Genomic DNA, 19431 nt, shown 5'->3' on the forward strand with positions numbered 1-19431 from the left:
TTGTAAAAGGCTTTGTGACTTGGAAGGGAGTCAGAAATATTTTTTTGAGCTGGAACTGACTGCAGGGTGCTTTCTTCAGTTCTTAATTGTGGGAAAGGTGTTATGGTTATGTTTTATATGCTTTTTATTCTTGCATTGTATGCTTTAAACTTTAATTATTAAAGTAGTTTTAATTGAATTTTATGGCTCCCGTTGCATTTTATACAACCAAAAAGTCCCCTCAAACTCAGCCCACACATCCTAAAAACTGCTAGACTAAACCAAATTTAACTTAGACCACAACTGTGGGTAGGGGAATGAAGATAATTCTTATGATTGCCCTTGATTGGTAATCCACTGTTGTGTAAATTGGAGGTAAAGATGTCATTGACAAGAAGCAGCATGAAGTACTTGCCTACATTTGTTTCCGATTTTGTTCTTATATACTGTTGCAGAACAAAAGCATTCCTAGTCTTTCTTTTTCTTTTTGGAGGACAAGTGGGATTAAGTGACTTGCCCAAGGTCACCCGGCTAGTAAGTTTTTTTTTTTTATGTTCAATAAATTTATTGTCTTACTCTGCAAATCTTCACAGAAAATTACAGATTTTTGATATTTTAACTATCAGCTGCCCACTCCTGGGCTCTGAGGAAACTCGCCTTCTTCTGAGCAACCCGATCTTTCTTCTGGGCAAGGGACATTTTGGGGGCAGTTCCATCTTTTCTTTTTAACTTCTCCCTTGGGTTTCTTTTCATACACTGGATTTTCCCGTATACCAGCATGAGCTTTCTTGTACATTTCCTCCATTATGTCAGGAGTTATATTATTCTTTATGTACTGTGAGAATTGCTTTTTATATGCATCTTCATCTTTTTCCATGAGATAACGCATATAATCTGCAACATTTTGGCCCATGATGTGTTTATGATGTACTTCAGCATTGAATTACTTGCTTTCAGAATCATACCCAGGGAAGCATTTGGTACTGTGAGGAATAGACAGACCACCATCCACAGCTCCCTTAAGGGCCCCAAAGACTTTGTTTCCTGTGGTAGTTCTGGCAAGACCTGCATCCAGGTAGCATGTAAAAGCACCGCACTGACCATTGATGCTTTCCACATTGTACTCATCTCCAGTCACTTCCACCTGACCTTCATAGATCTTGTCCATGCCAAATCTGTTAAGAAGCCTGCAGTCCAGCAGCAAGTCTGTGCAGTAAGTGCCAGCATAATTTGTCAGGCCAACCTTCACATCATACTTTGGTAATTCATGGGCATAAGCTGCACAGACAATCATATCCCCTTCTATACGGGCATAAGCAATCTGTCAATAGATGTCTCTATTGGTGACCGAGATGATCATGCGGTATTTCTGGGTATTACATTTGTTCTTATCCTGGATCACTAGGCATTTCCATGCATAATAATCCATTTTCCCCTCTCGCCTTCTCCAGAACTTCACTTGGTACTGCTTGAAGTAGGCATTATTCTTTACAACTTTAACAAACCCCATCCTGCTGAAGAGACCCACGCCCTCGGCACAGACCTGCAGGCCTCGCAGCACTAGGGGAAAAAAGGCCGGCTAGTAAGTGTTAAGTGTCTGAGGTGGGATTTGAACTCACGTCCTCCTGACTCCAGGGCCAGTGCTCTATTCACTGCGCCACCTAGACACCCCAAGCATTCCTGTTCTTAATCCATTTCAGGACGACCGGTGGCTTGCCCACTTTAGGGAGTGGAATCATCTCGGTGGACGTATTTGAGGTAGGTGGTACATTTCTGATTTGTCTTGTCATCATTATAGTTCTGAGCAGACTCAATCTGCAACCCAATGCCATGATGGCTATTTCTTAGATTATAGGAATTACAGTGTATTAGCCAGGGTGCCAACTCAATCCTCAGCTGGTGTTTCAGGCTACCAGAGTGATCTCAGGTAAGAATCATTGCTATCTATCACCCCAGCTAGTATTCCTTTTTTTCCCTGTTACCTCTAAAATGTAACATGGATGATGGGTTGAACTTCAAGGAGGTTATTATTACGTTCCTTAACATGTTTTTAATATGCCATTTGGAAATTTGTTTGATTGTATATTTATAGAGACATATGACTGGGAAAAGTGGACTAATCATGTATCAATAGGGACAGTAGGTAGACAAGAGACTCAAAAAAGATTTGGAGGTTTCAGTTCTGAGTTACAAACTGGTGGTGCCATCAACAGAAATAGGGAGTTGGGAGGAGGGACAGGTTTTGAGGGGAAGTTGATGGGAATAATTTGGGGCATACTGAATTGAAAAATGTTAATGCATTGATACAATAAGTATTTATTATGGACTTACTATGTGCCAGGCTGTGCTAAGTACTGAGCCCTATTTAAATAAAAAACTTTGGGAGGATTTTTTTTTTTGCTCCATCCTTCAGCCTTCCAAGCTGAGGCAACTGAGGGTACTGATGAGGTGGGAACACCAAAGTTGGTGCAATCTCTGTAATGATGAGTTTCCAGGTGATAAGCTGGAAGGTGTATTGAAAGTAATCTAATCCAACCTTACCCTCTTAATTTTAAAGTTAAGGAAACTGAGGTCTAGAGAGCTAAAGTGATTTGCCCATGATAGGAAATGGAAGAACCTAGATCTGAACGTGGAATCTTTGTCTCCAAATCCAATGTTCCTTTTATCTGTAACATTCTGCTTTGGGTATGGGGACTGGAGGAACACAAGATCCACTGTTCTAACCTGCTATAATAATGAGTCTTTAGGGAAAGAGATAGTTTAAGAGCTTATGAAACTCACTATCAGTGCAAAACAATTCTAGAGGGGCCTTAGGGTCCTCATCAGTAAATGAGGACTTTGGACAAGATGGTCTCTCAGTTCCTTTGGAGAGTTCTATGTCTCATGATCCTGGGATATTTAACTAATGACCAGTTGTGCATTTTTCTAGGGCTCAAGAACTGAAAGAATAGCTGTTTTTAACCACCTCTTCTGATATCAAATGGGGTAGTGATAACTTCCCAAAGTCTCCAACACATTGGAAGTTCCACCCATAGTAACTTGACAGGTTTCCTGGGCAGAATTGTTTGTACATACCACTAATATTTATAGTAATGGGGCTCCTAAGTATTCAGATAACAGATCCCATAGAAAGCCACAGTGTTTTAAGCAATAGAGTTTTTCTTTTATTCAGGTGATCACATTCATGCTTCAACTCTTCACACAGGCTGAAATCCAGTTTCCAAGCTAGTTTAAAAAAAAGGCACCCAGGTTCATACAGACCTGTATACCTTCTGAAAGGTACATCTTGGCATTGAAAACACATTGTACAACAGGCAAAGCATTTCTAATGTATTGAAGAGCACACACAATAGCCAGAACATTTCCACCCCATTTTGATAGTATCACTATTGGTCATATAGTTGTCAATGAGCTGTATAACATATTGCATTTACAAAAAAACAGATCCATAATTTAAAAGTTTAAGATAACTGCAGTGTCATTATTAAAACTCATGTGTTTTACTGCCCCCCATAAGAATACTGCAGCTATTTTCATGACTTAGTTGTATACTATGTCATAATTAAGTAACATGGAACACCTGGCATTATAAAAATTTTTTTATATGAATAGGAGTTTATAACTAAAACAAGTAATACTATAAAAAACATTTGTAATAATAACAGTAGCAATCTCTAGACAAAACATTTTCTCCCCCTTAGCAGCTGAATATTTAATAACTTTTTAGGAAATACACCCTGTAAGAGGGTGAGACAGACTAGAATGCCTACTCAAGGTAGACTTAAAGATATTTTAGTATACACCATCAGTCTAGTCTTTCCATTCTTATAGGATAACTGTTCACTACATTTCTGATAATGTAGATGATTAATTCTCCTAAAAGATTTCATTTAAATCTATTTGTTATGAATTTCATTGGTACCCATAAAAAATCAGCCCAGGGAATAAATGTTTGGTATTGGTATCCAACTGTCAGGTGAAGGCTATGGGTTTGTCATTACTAGTTCTATTTTAATTTAAAAATATTTTAACTCGGAAAACCTGTGATTGCATTTTGTCCACTGTCTGAAATCAACTCATTCATTTCATTCTGCTTGCTTTCCTTTATGGCATGATTGGGGTGATTTCTTTGAACCTGCCCTCTTCTGGACCTTCTGAAACACAATTTCATTAGCAAGTAACATAATTCAGCTACATTTAACAGCATGCAAATCACAGATGCTGCAATCATGAAAATGGTAAAAACAGACTTTTCAGTGGGTCTTGAAATAAAGCAGTCCACGATATTGGGACAAGGATCAATACTGCATTTCACCACCCAGGGCAGGTTATAGCCATTGTAAAGAAAGTAAAACACATACATAAAGGAGGCTTCGAAGATAATCCTAAAGAAAATACTGCTAGTGTAAGTCCACCACAAAGACCCCTCTATTCGAACCTTCTGTTTTTTAATTTCTTCTAAGTCTTTGTATTCAATCCCTTTCTCTCCTTTCCTAAACTGTCTTTCCTTCTCATGTCTATTGTAGGTAACGTGCATGGCTACCAGAAGGGCTGGAGTGGAGACAAAAATCAGCTGCAGGGCCCAAAGTCGGATATGAGAAACAGGGAAGAAGTGGTCGTAGCACACATTTTTGCATCCTGGCTGCAGGGTGTTACAGACGAAATCTTCTTGCTCATCTCCCCACACTTCTTCAGCGGCTACAACAAGAATCATGACTCGAAAAATGAAGAGGACAGTAATCCAGACCTTCCCTATGCTGGTGGAGTGTTTATTTACGCCTCCAATGAAAGTATGCAGGGTACTCCAATCCATCTTGTTGGTGGCTTATTCCTAATGAGAAAAAAAAAGGCAAATATTACTCAGAATTTGTGCAGGTATTTTTTGGAGAAGCGTTGACAGAGGAAGGAATGATCTAAAGGGAAACAGCAAATGATAGAGGCCAGGCACTAAAGAGTTCGGCAACTTTATTTCTGCCTCAAGCACACTGTAGCTGGCCATTAAGTCATAGTCGTTAAAGTGCTGTGCCTGGAATCAAGAAGACGTGCGCTCAAATCTAGCCTCAGATACTTCCTAGCAAGTTACATAACCCCTGCCTCAGTTTCCTCAACTGTAAAATGGGGATAATAATAGCACCTACCTTGCAGAGTTATAGTGAAGATCAAATGAGAGATTCGTAAAAAGTACTTAACGTATTGCCTGGCACATGGTAGATGCTACAGAAATACTTTTTCTCTCCCCCTTTCCTAGTAGCTCTTAATTACAGGAGGTTCACAGAATGTCTTATGGGAAATTCATTATCCAATAACAAAACTGTTAGCAACTATTCCTGTTCAGCAATCTTCATCCAAGTAAAAATGAAAGACTGTACGCATTTGAGTGGCTTCTTGGCATTGATCCAGAAATATATGTAAACAAATTAATTCCTGTCACTTATTATTCACTGTGTAAATATGTATTATGTAATCAGTTTAGTTTTTTCAAAAGGATTAAAATGTAATGATTTTTTTAAAAAAAGTCATTAGTTTATAAAAAGTCATTCTTCAGAGTTGTTTTATATATATATATATATATAATCTTTGTGTTCAATAGATTAGAAGAAGAAAATAGAAATTGAATGCCTGTGATTATACATTACATAGACCATTTGTGTTTACCAAAAGCTTGTGGCCAGTATTCTACTTTAAATATTTGCTGTAATATTTGGAAGCCCAGTTTTGGAGGCTACTAAAAGCACCTCTGGAAAGGAGGACTATATGCTTTTATTTAAAAAATGATTTTAAAACTTGTTTTCACTTAAAATGTTCTTCTGGACAGTTTCTTTTCATGCATCTACTCCCGATATATGCAAAGTGAGTGACACCAGGAACTGAAGGAGAAGGAGCTAGTTATATTAGATCTTATATTGCTATTTTATTAGCCTTCTAAAGATGTTCTTCCTTATGCCAAGAAACCTGTTATACTATAACATAATTCCTTTTTGTTCTCCATCACCACAGAAGTCCCCTAGACTGTTATTTTCTCTTTTAAAAATTTTATTGATGTGTTTTGGTTTTACATTATAAACATTTACAGATTATCCCTACTCCCTGAAGTCTCTTGTAACAAAGTAAAACAAGTAAGTAAAATTTACAGCACAGTAGCCATATCTGAAAGTGCATGATACATTCCATGTCTGTAGCATCCCTTCCTCTATTTCAAAAAATTAATAAAAATCTATTTTATGACTTTCAAAAGTTTTCTTACAACAACCCTTCTTCTTGTACGTGAATGCAATAATTATTGCACCTTTTGGCCCTTTATTTTGAATGAATGCTAAGTCATTTATTAAGCTCTTACTATGTGTCAAGCATTGTTTGCAGGTCTAGAGACAAACACACACAGAGAAAAACTACTCTTTAGGAGCTTACAAGGAAAACCACATGTGGTCTTTTAACGCAGAACATAAAATGGATAGCAATGTAACTGTATGTAGCATTCAACTGTATTGAAATACTACTATTAAAATATTTTTTTAAATATATGGGAGTGGTGACAAAGGAAGTCATAGTGATAGTGAGTTGATGATATTCCCCTTCTAAATTTAATGTTACATTGTTTGATTATTGGTTTAATTGTTCACATATTTAGCCATTTAATTATTTGGGTTTCTCTTTTGGACTCTCGGGGATTATTAATTGTTCCCTTAGATAGTCTCTTTTCAATGATGGCAACACTATTATTATCTCTTCAAACATTTTTAGTCCCCAAAACCATCCAGCACCTAACCTCTTGGTTACACCTAGGTCCATACCCCTGAGACATTACTCAACCTTTTTGTCAGACAATGCTGGCTGCCTTCAGTTGCTTTTCTTGGGCACTCCTCCCTTCTGTCTTTACAAAGATCATGCTCATAGGTACTGGGAATTTGCGGACAAGTATTAGAAACGCACTCTTCCCTCACAGGACTCAAGACTTTAATTCCCATGCATTTAAACCAGGGTATGGGGATGTTGGAACACATACTTCAATGGGAGAAGGCTTGCAAAAGTACAATTAGGAATTTCTATTACACACATACCAAGAGCTCCTCCACCGTTCTCCCCCATCTCCTTTGATTGAAATCTTGCCCTTTGCCAAAATGTACAGAAGCAATTACGGGAAAAATCTTCCCTCCGCTGTTCTTACTCTATTGAACTGATCTTCTAGGCAATCCGAAGGATACAAAAGAAATAGGGTCAGAGGTTTTTAGAGCTGTTAAGGACCTTAGAAATCATCTAGTCCAAGAGTTCTTTTCTGGGAGCCTATGAACTTATTTTGTGCTTTTCTTCATTATAACATATTGATAACTACATTTCAATATAATTAATTAATAAAAAAGAGTAGCATAGAACTTTAAAAAGTGTCATAAAAGCTTAAGCCCAGAATGAGTTGAGGCTTGTGGAATAGGCTAAAGACAGCAAACAGCTTTTTATAGTTATGCTTGGAGCATGAAGCTGAATAAATAAGGTAAACGTTCATGATTTAGGGCAAGTGACATGTCACATAAAAGAAAAAAACTATTCAATTTTGCATTTATATTCTTCAACAAAGCAAACTGTCTTCAAATTGTAAAGGGTAAAAAGCAAGTCGGAATTCAAGTCCAAGGAAAGAATGAGAGATCCCCTAAATTCCATTAAATGAGGTAAAATTACTAAGCCTAGATAAATAGTACCACAGGGTACCGAAGGGGGGGAAAATGCAACAAAACAACTTGCAGATTGGATTGATAAATTATGGAAAAAAAATGGCTCAGAAGACTAGAGACAATCAAGAGTTGTTTCAATTTTCTGAAAGGCAGGGAAAAGATTCTAGAAATTCCAAAAGGATAAATTTAAAGATGATCCCCAGAAAAATCTGAATCTTATGGAGCAAACTTTGCAAAATGTGCTGATCATTGTCAAGCTGGAAAGTGTCTATGAGAACCCTGGACTGTAGAGTTCTTGGGGCACTGTCTTGTTTAGTGCATTTTAGCCATGGTTTCAGCCAAATCATAAAAGGTATGCTCTAAGTCCTTACCCACATTTTCCTCCTTAATATAAGCTCCTCAAGGACAGTGACTGTTTTCATTTTCGTCTCTCTTCGTACCATGGAGATAGAGATCTTTATGGTGTGGAGCAAGCAGTAGGTATTCAATAACTACTTGTTGAATTTACCCACCCAGACAGGTTCCTGATGTTTGTGACATGAAAGCTTATTTTCTAATTAAATTGAAAAAAACAGTTGGCTTACTGCATTTAAACCAATGTAAGTACTCTCTTGGGAGTACTTATGTGTGTCATTTTGGAGGCTCTATGTTTCAGGGCTTGATAAAGCAGAAAAAATGTCACCTCTAAACAGGAAAATCTGGAGAACATCTTCCATTTGGACATTATGCTGGAAATAATCCATAATGGTGGCAAACATTTTTGGCAAACATGAATTTCCTTGTTTTAAGTCTTGCTTGACACTAACATCCAGAGAGTTGAACAAAGGTCTCTCTGTTGTCACATCTTTAAGGAATCCTGTATAATTTTGAAATATTCATGGGACATGATATGTTGGAGGAAAACCCTTAAGGTAGCATTTTCTTACTGAATAAAAATTTTTAAAAAAATAGTCAACAAACTATAAACACATGGCAATCTTATATTCTTTGTACTTTTACATTGTACAATTGTGTACTAGTAAAGTGATGGTCTTTTGTAGAAAATAATTCAAGAATGTCTTCTATTCCCTCATACTTTTATTACTCAAAAGATTTGGGCATAATTATCCACATTAAAAAACAGTAGACTGGGAAAACTGGAAAACAGTATGTCAGAAACTGGACATAGACCAACATCTGACACTGTATAACAGAATAAAGTCCAAAAGGGTACACAATCTAGGTATACAGGCTGATACTATAAACAAATTAGGGGAGCAAGGAATAGTCTATCTATCAGATTTATGGAGAAAGGAGGAATTTATGACCAAACAAGAGATAGAGAACATTATGAAATGCAAAATGGATAATTTTGATAACATTCAATTGAAAAGTTTTGCACAAACAAAGCCAATGCAACCAAGATTAGGAGAGAAGCAAAAAACTGGGAAAGAATTTTGATAACCAGTGTCTCTGATAAAGGCCTAATTCCTAAAATATAGAGAGAATTGAGTCATATTTACAACAATACAAGTCATTCCCCAATTGATAAATGGTCAAAGGATATGAACAGGTGGTTTTCAGAGGAAGAAATCAAAGCTATCTATAGTCATATGAAAAAAATGTTCTAAATCACTATTGATTAGAGAGATGCAAATCAAAACAACTCTGAAGTACCATATAACAACTATCAGATTGGCTAACATGACAAAACAGGAAAATAATAAATGTTGGAGAAGATGTGGGAAAATAGGAACACTAATACATTTTTGGTGGAGCTGTGAGGTGATCCAACCATTCTGGAGAGCAATTTGGAACTATTCCCAAAGGGCTATAAAAATGTGCATACCTTTTGACCCAGCAATACCACTTTTAGGGCTGTATTCCAAAGAGATCATAAAAAATGGGAAAAGGACTAACATATACAAAAATATTTTTAGCAGTTCTTTTTGTGATGGCCAAGAACTAGAAATTGAGGGGATGCCCATCAACTGGGGAATGGCTGAACAATTTGTGGTATATGAATGTAATGGGATACTACTGTGCTATAAGAAATGATGAACAGACAGACTTCAGAGAAACCTGGAAAGACTTATATGAACTGATGCTGAGTGAGGGGAGCAGAACCAAGAGAACATTGTACACAGTAACAGTCACAGTGTGTGAAGACTGATTTTAATAGACTTAGCCCTTCTTAGCAATGAAAAAACCTAAAACAATTCCAAAGGACACATGATGGAAAATGCCAGCCACATCCAGAGAAAGAACTATGGAGCTGGAATGCAGAACGAAGCAGACTATTTTCTTTTTGTTTTGTTTTTCTTTCACATGGTTTTCCCCCTTCATTATAATTATTCTATGCAACATGACTAATGTGAAAATGTGTTTAATGGGAATGTATGTGTGGAGCCCATATCAGATTGCAAGTCATCTTGGGGAGGGAGATAAAATTTAGAACTTGTGGAAGTGAATGTTGAAAACTAAAAATAAATAATTTAATAAAAAACTAGATAAAAATACCTGCTGCTCACATTGTGATATGCAGTTGGATGGACAACCCCTAGAACTTGTCTATTAGCATATATCTTAGGCACACACTACATGGACAACATGAGTTGAGCCCAGAATTGAATAGAAGAATAGCGGGATTGCCCTTGGGAAAATGTACAACACTTTTGATAACTCTAAATTTCTACCTGAACTAAACTCCATCATTTGAATAATATTCTTCTGATGATGCTATATGAATTTATAAATTTATCTACATGCCATTTCATTATATTACATATTCATCAAGTTGCATTGTGGCACTAGCACATAGAGGGTTGACCTTGAATACAGGTAAATTTGGGTTCAAGTGCTTCTGTCTGACATTTATTGGCTGTATGGCCCTGAGCAAGTCACTTAACATTTCATTGCTCTAGAAACCTCTCAGAGACTCAAGTTACAGGGAAGATGCTGGCCTGCACTGGTGCATATTTGGGAGTGCCTGATACCAATGAAATCACAGCGAGGATGATACCTATCTCTATACTCTTACCAAAAAACCCAAATGTTTGGAGCTTTTCTTTTAAGAGATGAACAAATCATGGTGTCAACTTAAAACCAAGAAACTCACACTTGGCTTGAATGAAAGGGAAATATAATAGTATCTGAGGAGGGTGAGAAAAGATCTTTCCTCAGCCCAAGGTCAGATCAGCTTCCTTTGGGCCATATACCCACTTAAAAAGAAGTGAGGGAGCTAAAGGGAAACTTTGGCAGGAATAGAGCTCCTTTTTCCTTTCTAGATATTTTCTGGGTCCCCAGGACATATGATCTGGAGAGAAAAGGGAAAAAAAAAGCAAGAAGAGGAGAAGGAAGTCGGAAAAACAGAAGGAAAATCTGAGCTGTCCAAGAGTAGAATGTGCTGCTTGGAGAGCTCATGGGTTCCCCTTTCTCTAGAGGTTTTCTAGGACAAACTGGATGCCATTTTGTCAGGGATGGTTTGGAGGGATCCACTTCAAATAGAAACTGAAATAGCCTCTGAAGTTTTTTTTGTTTTTGGTTTTGTTTTTTTCAATGGCGGTGAAGCACAGGAGAAGGAAACACTAACCAAAAAAGAAAGCTCCAGCTGGGGGCAGCTAGGTGGCACAGTGAATGGAGCACGGCCCTGGAGTCAGGAGGACCTGAGTTCAAATCTAGCCTCAGATACTTAACACAAAAACTAGCTGTGTGACGTTGGGCAAGTTACTTAACCCCATTTGCCCTACCTTCTATCCTCCAAAAAGAAAAAAAAAAGAAAGCTCCAGTTGACATAAATGTCTTACTGCAGTTTGAAGGTGGCATCATATTTAGCGCATACCTTCAGGAAAAGGGACAAAACTACAACGTGGTGACTGCACCATCTCTTCAAGGGTAAGCATCACATCTTACATGTCTTTGGGTCTCTCTCAGAGCCTTGCACATTACTTTGATTTAATATTAATTTAATTTAAACTTAATTTAATATTCAAGAGCATGTGATTTTTTTTTCATAGAGTGGAGACTTCCTCCCCTCCACATCTTCCAAACTGGGCTGTTTCATGATTTTCTGTGACCAGAAGGCCTTCAGTCAGCAAAATGCCTGGTAATGAATTACTCCAAAGCTGGTTCTTGAAGGATAAGTACATGACAGTTACCAGAACTTTGGTGGGGGGAGGGGGAGCGCGGAGAAGGGAGAGAAATTTTGGTTAAGTGACTTGCCCAAGGTCACATAGCTAGTAAGTGTCAAGTGTCTGAGGCCGTATTTGAACTCGGTCTTTCTGACTTCAGGACGGTGCTCTATTAACTGTACCACCTAGCTGCCCCAGTACTTTCTTTAAGAACTTTTCAGCTTGATAAAACCAAGGAATTTGTGCTCAGTTTGTGAGAGCCTATAATAGCAACCTAGAGACCATTCTTTGGTATAATGAGTCAAGGGAATATGACGTTAATAGAGAGCTTTGCACATGGAAATCACTTAATGTATATACATTACATCTTTAAGGAATTTTGCATAATTTAGACATATGCATGGAAGACAGGAATGTCATTGTTATGAATTCGATCTAAAAACTAAATACAGTAACATCTGGTATGCTGTAGTCACTCAGGATCACTAATCCAGCTAAGAAATAATCTGATCCAAATAATCCACTTGTAATCAGAGGTACACCTTGTGAGATTTCTGGGATCAACACATACCATCAAATACAGAACAAAGGATGTTCAATAAATTTGCATTGGTTTTGTACAATAGTGAAGTTTTTTTTAAATCATGCATTGTCTTCTAATTACTGTCATTACTAGGTAACTTGACAATTTGATTCTATAAATGTGTTCTGTGTGCCAGTCGGTCAACAAACACTTCCGAGCTAGTCTCTGTAATCATTATTATCATGTCTAGGGGAGCTACGTGGTGCAGTGGATAGAGCTTCCTGAATTCAGAAAGACCCGAGTTCAAATCTGTCCTCAGACACTTACTATCTATGTAACCCCGGGCAAGTCACTTAACCCTGTTTGCCTTGGTTTCCTCAACTGTAAAATGAGCTGGAGAAGGAAATGCAAACCACTCTAGTATCTTTGCCAAGAAAACTCCAAATGGGGTCATGAAGAATTGGACACAATTGAACAATAAATATAGTGCCTTCTATTTATCAGGCACTGTGCTAAGCACTTTTGAATATTTCATTTGATTTTCACAATAACCCTGTGAGGTAGTAGCAACTATTACCCCTATTTTACAATAGAGGAAACTGTGGTAAACAGAGGTTAAGTGACTTGCCCAGGGTCACACAGCTGATAAGTGTCTGAGACAATACTTGATTGCAGTTCTTTCTGACTACCAGCTACCTCAATGATCTGTTATTCTCTGTGATCTGGTAAGAGAACAGTTATCCCAGAAGCATAATAGATAAACTATTTCAAACGAAGAGAAAGAGAGCATGTGATTTATTATATTTTCACTAGAAACTAGAATCTTACAAATTCATATACATATTCTTAGGGATTTGATGGATTACTTCTGTAATAGCTTTATTTTATAGATCAAGAAACCAAGGCCCAAGCACTGGCTGACCTCTGAATTCTTCCTGCCATAAGTAATGGAGAAGTATGTAATGAGCACGAATAATAAATGTTAAACAAGTTAATTTTAATATTTAATAAATATTAAACAAGTTTTAACAATAAAAGCCTGGAAGATCTTTGGTGGGCTTTTCTCATGAAGAGGTTAGAGACAGAGGTGGGGAACCTGTGGCCTCAAGGCCACATATGGATTGATAGGTCCTTGTGTGGTCCTTTGACTAAATCCAAAGTTCACTGTGAAGTCTGGATTTAGTCTGTGAAATCTGGATTCAATCAAAGGGCCACACTTGAGGATCTAGAAGCCACATGTGGCCTTGAGGCTGCAGTTAAAATATGACCTTTAAGGTCCTTTAGAACTTTAAATCTAGCAGAATAGCATGATAAATAAAGGGTTTAAGTCCTACCTCTGATATGTATTAGTTGTGTGACCATAAGCAAGTCCCGGAACCTTCTGGTGGCCCAGGCAACTCTTTAAACCTAAATTAAAGATGAATTATGAAACTACGTCTGTGAAGGGAGTTCCCTATACCAGAGACGTCAAACACCGTGCATTGTGGTAAAGCAACACTCCTAGGTGCAAGCAGAACCATATGAAAATATAAACTGGCAAATAGGTAACAAAATAAAAATACATAGAATTTAGAAAATGTTAATATGTTTTTTTCTAACTCAATATGTAGCTTTCAGTGCTACGTATTTTATACTGGTGATTTCTGTTTTGAGTTAGATACAAGGGTAGTGGGTGGAAAGAAAACAAACGAAATTATATTGCCATGTAAATCTAACTGATGAGAGAGAGAGAGAGAGAGAGAGAGAGAGAGAGAGAGAGAGAGAGTGTGTGTGTGTGTGTGTGTGTGTGTGTGTGTGTGTGTATGTATGTTTTTCCCTTAACTAAGTATTCAGTGGTTCTCAGTAGTGGTCCTGGAATACTACAGTGTGCTTCTAGAAAGGGATATCTGTGAAATTCTCAGATTTTTGGTTGATTTCAAAGTAAATTTCAATTCACTTTAATTGATTGCATTAATGTACCGTTACTCTAAAATGTTTGGAAGTCATTGTGTCATTCCAGTAACACGTAATCAAATTGTAAATCATAAGGAAGAAAAGCTAGATGAAATAAGTTCCAAATCTATGCTTACTCTATTCTTTTTCTCTCAAATAAAGATGATGTATTTAGGATGATTTTTTAATAAATATTATAGAATATTTAGAATATAGAAGGTAAAATTTGCTTTATGGATTTTCCTATGCTTTAAAAAAAAACAAATTTCCAGACATGAATTTTACTTTTCTAAGTACTTTCCAATTTCAATAAACTAAATGTCTCTTTCCTTTTCTGCTTCAAGAGACTTATGGGCCTTGTGAGAGGAGCTATTTCAGTAAAAAGTAAAATATTAACTTTGTCTATTTAAACAAAACTTCATTTTAACTGAAGACTTTTTGGTTACCTCTTTTAGGGAAAATAGCATACTGCAATTATATATATATATAGTATATATACTTCATATAATAATATATATATAATATATAGTATATATAATTCAGTATAATTCAACTCAAGAACATATGGTGGCATTTGAATTTGTAAGACATTGGTAAAAAATTTTTTTAATATGAAATGCATAATTAACTTGAGTAATTCAGTATCACACCCATATTACAAAAGCTATAATCACAGTACCAAACACTTAACTAAAAAAGAAAATCTGTGATTCCAATGGTGATGTCAAAGTTTAGGCATCTTTGTGAATAAGGAGATAGTTCTTATCTTTCCCTACTCCATATCAACTTGCTTTGAAGTACCTAGATGTACCATAATTCTATCCCCAAATAGTATAATTTTTAAACGGATATATTTATTCACAAATAACTGGTATTAAGTGTCTACTGTGTGCCAAGCACTGTGTTAGGTACTAATAGAGATCTTAATTCCAATTCTTTTTTTCTACAATAATAAAATAGAAACGTGCAAATTCAACAATATTTTAGCTTCATAGTGAAAGGTACCAAAAAAAAAAAAACACTTTGCAAGCTATCTCAAAGTATTTCATCAATTCACAGCAGAACCTTCTGAGTTAGATAGTATCTTTATTGTTCTGGTTAATATTCCTCCTCTTTAAAAATAGATAAACTGAGTTAAAGTCTTGAAGTGACCTCCTTAAGGTCACTTAGTGAATAATTAATAGACTAGAGACTAGATCACAGGCCTCAATTCCCAGTTTGTTTAAAGCTGGGTGCATGTATTGGTAAAAGGAAGAAAAACAAAGTAACTCCCCCTATCCCAAACCTTTTTGCTCTAAGTTTTATTTCAAGGGACTCACAATGATTTTGGTGAAGAGAAGATAAGCAGATCAAGGTCTCCGTCTTTAAGAAGTGGGGACCTTAATCTTCTACACCAGTGGATTTCCCAGAAGTCCCAAGCTGCATCATAATGCGATTCTTTACTCTGTTTTCAGATTTCAGAGTTATTGTCACCTGTTTAAAACAAAGAAACCGAAACAGGAACTTTTAAAATTGCCCTCAGATTTTACAATTAATTTTTATGCTGTTTCAAACAACCCTTTATTTACCTACAAAGCTTTTTTTTAGCAAAGGGTAAAGTTAGTGGAAATTAAAAAAAATTAATAACCTCTCCCAATTTAGTAAGTTTTGGGGAGCTAAAACTGTTATTAATTAAAAACAAAGATTCTCCAAACAAAATTTAAAAATCAAAATTTCTCCCTTTTCAGATCACTTTTACTAGAAATTTAGAAAAATCTCTGCCTTTTTTTTTGGTCTCCTAAGAGACTGATCTTTATGAATTTTGGTTTACAAAGACCATTTAAAATAAAACCTCAGTGCATCCCTATTTATTGTAATTAATATTGATCGTGCATGTCAATAGATTTTTATGTTCTTGTCTGTTTACTAAAATTCAGAATTCCCATGGAGATGTGTAGCAAACTAGCTGACGTTTGAGATGTCACTATTATCTAAGTTCTTTATGCTATTTAATAATCTAAATGGATACATTTTTATTATCTTCTAACTTCTTTCTGCTGACTTAGATAAAGTTAAGTCTTGACTCTAAGGCTTGTTACCAAAGTCTTGGTTCATTCAGGCAAATCTGTTTCCTTTCCAATTATTTTAGTATAATCAGGGTATAATCAGGTTGAAATGACCCTGGGAATAAAACATAAGGAGTCTTTCTGTGTACTTAATTCTGTCCTCCAGAGGAGGTAATGGGAATCATTTAAAAGATTCAGAACTCATGAACTAGGAAAGCTGACTAAAAACTTATTTCCTGCCGCAATTCTAGTATTTTTTTTTATTACTAATTAGAAGTACAAACTCATGGAATATACAGATTCAACCAAAGAAAATGAAAAACCTAATGATGCTTTACAAATTATAATTTAGCTAAGAATTTTGCACAACAATTCACAATGGTCTACGAGTAAAGTTGAGACTGGAAGTATGGAAATTTACCCCCTCTAAATTAATTAAATTCAACAATCATTTATTAAAAAATACCTACTATGTGTCAGGAACTAGACTAGGCCCTGGAGTTATTCAGAAAAACAAAGCAATACCTATTCTCTCTGAGCTTATTGGGAAAGGGGGAGGGGAACAGAACAAGTATCTATTAAATACCTACTATGTACTAGACACTGTACTAAGCACATTACAAGTATTATCTCAGATCCAAAAAATGTTTAGTCAGCTTACATGTATCATTTTCTTGACACCCTCCACCCCCAAATTTGGCCTTACTCAAGTGAAAAAGATGTTCAAAACAAACAGAATGAATTTGTCTTCGTATATAGCCCTAGAAGTTGCTAAAAATCAGTAATGTAGTTTAATTTCTTGAAGCAATCCAGTTGTTTTTTAAAAAAAAAACAACACAACACTTTTCAGCTGTAATCTGGGAAGGGAGGAAGTGATTTTAGATCTTGCCAAGATAAATTAGAGTCTAGAAGTGCTGAAATTGCCAGTTAATGTATGGAGTTGGCTAACCCTTTCCCTCCGGCTCTCAATGCCTCCTTAGTCTTTCTCTTCTTGGCAGAATAGAAACAACTCCCAAAGACTGTGCCTCATCCAAACAACAGACAAAGGTCTGTACAAGAACAGTTTTGAGCTGCATCCCAAAGATCAGAAATTCTAAGGGAAGTGCACTGGGGGCAGAACATTTTCTTCTAGAACATAGACTATATTTGATGAAAACTGGGGCAATGAAATGTACTTTATACTAGAAAACAAATTCAACTAAGGGAAATAAACAGTAGTCCTGGATTCCACAATCAAATCAAGTGTGTAGTAAGTTGACAACTGTATTCTGTCTACAAACAGGTGCAAAGGCTGGGGCAATGGCATTTTTGGAGCCCAAGCTTCATCGGTTATGTGAGGCTTCGGTTGGGCCTCCGAGATCTTGTCAAGCATGCACTTACCTCAACTCCATCTACACTCTTCCAGGAAGGGAGGTTAGATGACACATTGTGATACTTTGGGATGGGTCTCCTTTGCTGGACTGGGAAGTGTCCTTCCTCAGTTTCCTCCTTTATAATCAGGTGTGTCACCAATTACCCTTAATTATTGTTGTCCTCGATTCCAGGCTTTAGGTTTGACAAGTCTCTGAAGCCACATGCCATGAAGGCAAGGTGGTTAGAAGTATCTGGGAGTTACCACTGGTTGAAACGTCTTCTAAAGATTCCTTACCCTTTCCCCACTAATATCAAGATCGTACAAATACAAGGACAATCAGGTGAACAAGGAGTTGGGGGTGGGGAAAGGGCAGATACTATACCCTTGCCTTCTTATATACAGTAAGTTTATAAAACCTGTTGTGCAAGGCAATTTGGAAGCAGTCTGGGTTAAAAGTCAAACCAGGCACGTTCCCTTGACTAAGCATTGGGGGTTCACTTTAGTAAGAAAATACCCTGGGTTCTTCTACTCAATCCTACTGGCACAGCCGCTGATTCAGATATACCTGATGGAGGATACAGATGACAAGGCAGATACCAGAGTCCCGATCCAACGCGCATCTTCAGCTGTGTACTTAGCAAACTCCATTGCCCCCTTCCCTGGTAACCCCCATACGCACGCCCCACTCTCAAGTTTCCAAGAGTGCAGAGAGTCTCTCCTCCTTGTCTTTCAGTAGCCGCTAATGAACTCTCTCCATCAGCCCATCACTCCCCAGGGAGGAATCGATCACTGCAATTCTGGGGTCTTCTCATTTTAGGGTAGGGATGGGGAGGGAGAACCGGAAGGAGAGGGATGGACCACCCTACAATACCGTGCTTCCTTAAGGGGTGTGGATACGGGCGAGGCGCGCAGGTCCCCAGGTCCTGACACAATCCCGACCCGGGACCCCAGTCCCCAAACCCCTCTCCTTGCAGCCAGCGCAGGCAGAGGAAGGTGGCGCAGGGCTTACCTGTGTTAGTGGCCTGTGGTAGGAGTGTGGGCGATCCGTGAGTGATGGAGGGGGCGGACGGGGAGGGAATGTTGAGGGAAGGGGAGCGAGGGGAGGGTCAGTTGGGCAGCATGTGAAGGGGCGAGGTGCGCGCGCCCTCCAGTGCTGGACTTGCTCCCGGGGTCGGACGCCGGGTCGATGTCTCAGCCCGGGGGTGGGGGTGGGGGTGGAGGGGGTCGGCCACTTGACACCTCCCTCTGCAGCGTCTGCGTCCTGGGCTCCAGCCCGGGCTCTTGCCTGGATGCAGGAAGTTCAGGGGTTTCCTGCGGAGTTTAGGTTAAGGCACTCGCTTTCCACCTGCAGCTCCTTTTAACCGCACCCCCCACCCCGCCTCTTCCCTGACGCGACTCGGGCGGACTCCGTGCCCTCCAGCTCCGTGGAGCTCAGCGGGCGCGACGGCGGCGGAGCAGAGAGTGGAGGGCAGTGCCCCGAGCGCCAGGGCGCCCACCGCGTGGGAAGGGCGGCACCCAGCACACTCCATCCACGCCTCCGCCTGCCAGGGTCAGATGCCGGGGGACCAGTACAGCGGGCCCAGTAGGCACCGCTTGCTGTATTTCGGGTCCCATTCCTTTCCTCTCCTTTCACTCTCCCTGGGCAAGGGGTCTGCGCAGATAGATCTTTAGGAGAGGATCAGGAGGAGAGAAGGATAGTCCTGCCATTGGCCACCAGAGCAAATTACGATTTTCAATCAAGAGCTTTCTACACAGTTCACGACCTCTTTAAAAAAAATCAATAAAAAAAATTGTGTGGTTCATGAGAGAGGACCCCTCTGACTGC

General features: G+C 38.2%; 1 protein-coding gene and 1 pseudogene across 3 annotated transcripts; both read right to left on the reverse strand.

Annotated features, from left to right (window-relative positions):
• Nucleotides 1-518: 518 nt before the first annotated feature.
• LOC138155560 (large ribosomal subunit protein uL18-like) lies at nucleotides 519-1546 on the reverse strand (annotated as a pseudogene).
• A 1574-nt stretch (nucleotides 1547-3120) lies between these two features.
• GJB6 (gap junction protein beta 6) lies at nucleotides 3121-18952 on the reverse strand. Of its 3 annotated transcripts, XM_069080785.1 has the most exons (4): nucleotides 17633-17772; nucleotides 15527-15680; nucleotides 13610-13682; nucleotides 3121-4810 (listed from the first exon to the last, which is right to left on the reverse strand). In XM_069080785.1, exon 4 carries the CDS (start codon nucleotides 4790-4792, stop codon nucleotides 4007-4009), a length of 786 nt encoding a protein of 261 aa, XP_068936886.1. In that variant the 5' UTR covers nucleotides 4793-4810; nucleotides 13610-13682; nucleotides 15527-15680; nucleotides 17633-17772; the 3' UTR covers nucleotides 3121-4006. The 3 variants fall into 3 exon arrangements, with proteins under 3 accessions (XP_068936886.1, XP_068936885.1, XP_068936883.1); XM_069080784.1 differs by lacking the exons at nucleotides 13610-13682; nucleotides 17633-17772 and adding an exon at nucleotides 18616-18952; XM_069080782.1 differs by lacking the exon at nucleotides 13610-13682.
• Between the last annotated feature and the right edge of the window lie 479 nt (nucleotides 18953-19431).

This window comes from Petaurus breviceps, unplaced genomic scaffold, assembly GCF_028583685.1.
Source record: "Petaurus breviceps papuanus isolate PSGF00001 unplaced genomic scaffold, PetGlider_PUasm1.0 91133, whole genome shotgun sequence".
NCBI lineage: Eukaryota > Metazoa > Chordata > Mammalia > Diprotodontia > Petauridae > Petaurus > Petaurus breviceps.

Bases quoted from the DNA above. Each gene is read 5' to 3' on its own strand.
- GJB6 (XM_069080784.1), bottom strand. From the start codon at position 4,792: ATGGATTGGAGTACCCTGCATACTTTCATTGGAGGCGTAAATAAACAC.